This window comes from Nestor notabilis, unplaced genomic scaffold, assembly GCF_000696875.1.
Source record: "Nestor notabilis isolate BGI_N333 unplaced genomic scaffold, ASM69687v1 scaffold23863, whole genome shotgun sequence".
NCBI lineage: Eukaryota > Metazoa > Chordata > Aves > Psittaciformes > Psittacidae > Nestor > Nestor notabilis.
Window position 1 is genome coordinate 9,197 of NW_009921820.1, and position 1,785 is coordinate 10,981.

A 1,785-nucleotide genomic window follows, 5' to 3' on the forward strand; every position below is an offset into this window, starting at 1 on the left:
GCAAGGCACCAGTCTGCAGATCTGAAAATACAACTCTAGCCCAAGGCAGTCTCTGCAAGTAGCTGCAGGCTAGGACCAGGCAGTTCCTTCAGATTAAACATGGAGGCAATTTTTACATTATTCAGTGAGATAAGAAACCTTCCTCCTAATCACTCAGTTCTTTATTTTGTACCTTTATCATAGTTCCTACCCATGAAAACAGCTGTTCTTCCTCTGAAATTATGCCAGTATTGCAGGAAAACCATGCTGTAATCTCACAGGTTTTGTTGTCAGTGCTCTCTTCACAGCACATCAAAGTCTGTAAAAGAAGGAATGAAGCAGAACTGAATTGGCCACTTACCTGCACCAGGTGACTGCCTCCATCTAAGTGCTTCCTCACCAGTGTCCTTCCTACTGTTAGTCCAGTCATGCTTTATGCAGCAACAGCAGCTCCTCAGTTGCATTTCTGAAAACAAGGGTCTTATGGTCCAAGTGTTTTGGCCTTAATTGTTTCTCTTGTACCAGAGTGGAACAGTAGAAAGGTTTCCTCCTTGCTGTTTGACCTGTGACACCCCAGGTGTCTTGAGCTTGGTCTAGGAGCTGTCAGACAGAAGTTTAGTGGTACAGTGTTCCCATTCCGAGAGGCTGAGCTGAATGGTTTGCCGGATCTGCCAAGCCTGCCTCAGACTGGGCAGTGGGTAACGAGCCACCTTGTTGTTGTTTCACAGCACACTGCGGCGGTGGTGAGCGCCAAGAGCTACATGTGTCCTGTGTGTGGCAGAGCCCTCAGCTCACCGGGATCCCTTGGGCGGCATCTCCTGATCCACTCAGAGGACCAGCTGTCCAACTGTGCGGTGTGCGGGGCACGCTTCACCAGCCACGCCACGTTCAACAGGTCAGGCTCACCCTGGCTGGGGAGTGGGCTAGAGTACCCACAGTAGAGATTAGGTGCAATGCCTTAAATGGCACAGAAGTCATGGCTCTGGACCCACTGAACACCCCCAGTGAGTAAGATTCCCTCGATCCCTTCCTGCCTGCAGCTCTGCATGACCTGCTAAGACCTCTCTGGGCTGTGCTGCTGAAGGGTGTTCCTTTGCTCTATGAAGAACTAGAACTGTGCAGAAAGCACTGGGGTCTCCAGTCACTGGAGAACAACCAACTGCTTCCTTTGCCACTTCCATCAGAGTGGGTCTGTACTGCCCAGGTGGGTTCGTCATTTCCAGAGCAGGGCTACAGGCAGAAACCTGTAAACAAAGAAAATGTTCTTTGTGTCCTGCCTGGTGGAAGATTAACCACTGACCAGAGGAATAGGTCTGGTCAGTCCTATAGAACAGAAAGGAGAAATAGAAAAACCTAATAGGAGAAATCTAGAGGTGATGGGGAGGAGCAACTTGATGCCTAATACCTACTCTTGCACTCTTCCAATCCAGATAACCTGCTTCTGACCCCTAGATATGACACAGCTTCATTTTAGATGCTTAGACATGTCTGTGGGCAGGAATGATTTAGCAGAGGCCTCTTGTCGTGGGCTCTAGGAAGCCCCCCGGGCAGTCTGAGGTGAGGATGCTCCTGTCAGCACCGAGTCTCTGACTGCTCTCTCTGCTTTGCAGTGCGAAGCTGCCAGAGGTGCTCAGTGCCGATCGGCTGCCGGCTCCACAGAGCCAGGGCCCCTCCAGTGCTGAGGGGAAGGACATTGCCTTTCACCCTGCCGTGTACCCTGCAGCCATCCTGCTGGTGTGCAACAACTGCACGGTGTACCGCAGGCTGCTGGAGGCACAGGCACCCAGCGTGCGCAAGTGGGCTCTG

General features: G+C 51.7%; 1 protein-coding gene across 1 annotated transcript in view; it reads left to right on the forward strand.

Moving 5' to 3' along the window:
- ZNF821 (zinc finger protein 821) overlaps positions 1 to 1,779 on the forward strand; it is a gene marked incomplete at its 3' end in the record, with an annotated part of 3,361 nt that extends 1,582 nt beyond the window's left edge. The window contains exons 4-5 of the mRNA XM_010011316.1: positions 708 to 874; positions 1,590 to 1,779. Of these exons, the coding sequence (XP_010009618.1) occupies positions 708 to 874; positions 1,590 to 1,779 (357 nt within the window). The remainder of the gene's footprint in view (positions 1 to 707; positions 875 to 1,589) is intronic.
- Between the last annotated feature and the right edge of the window lie 6 nt (positions 1,780 to 1,785).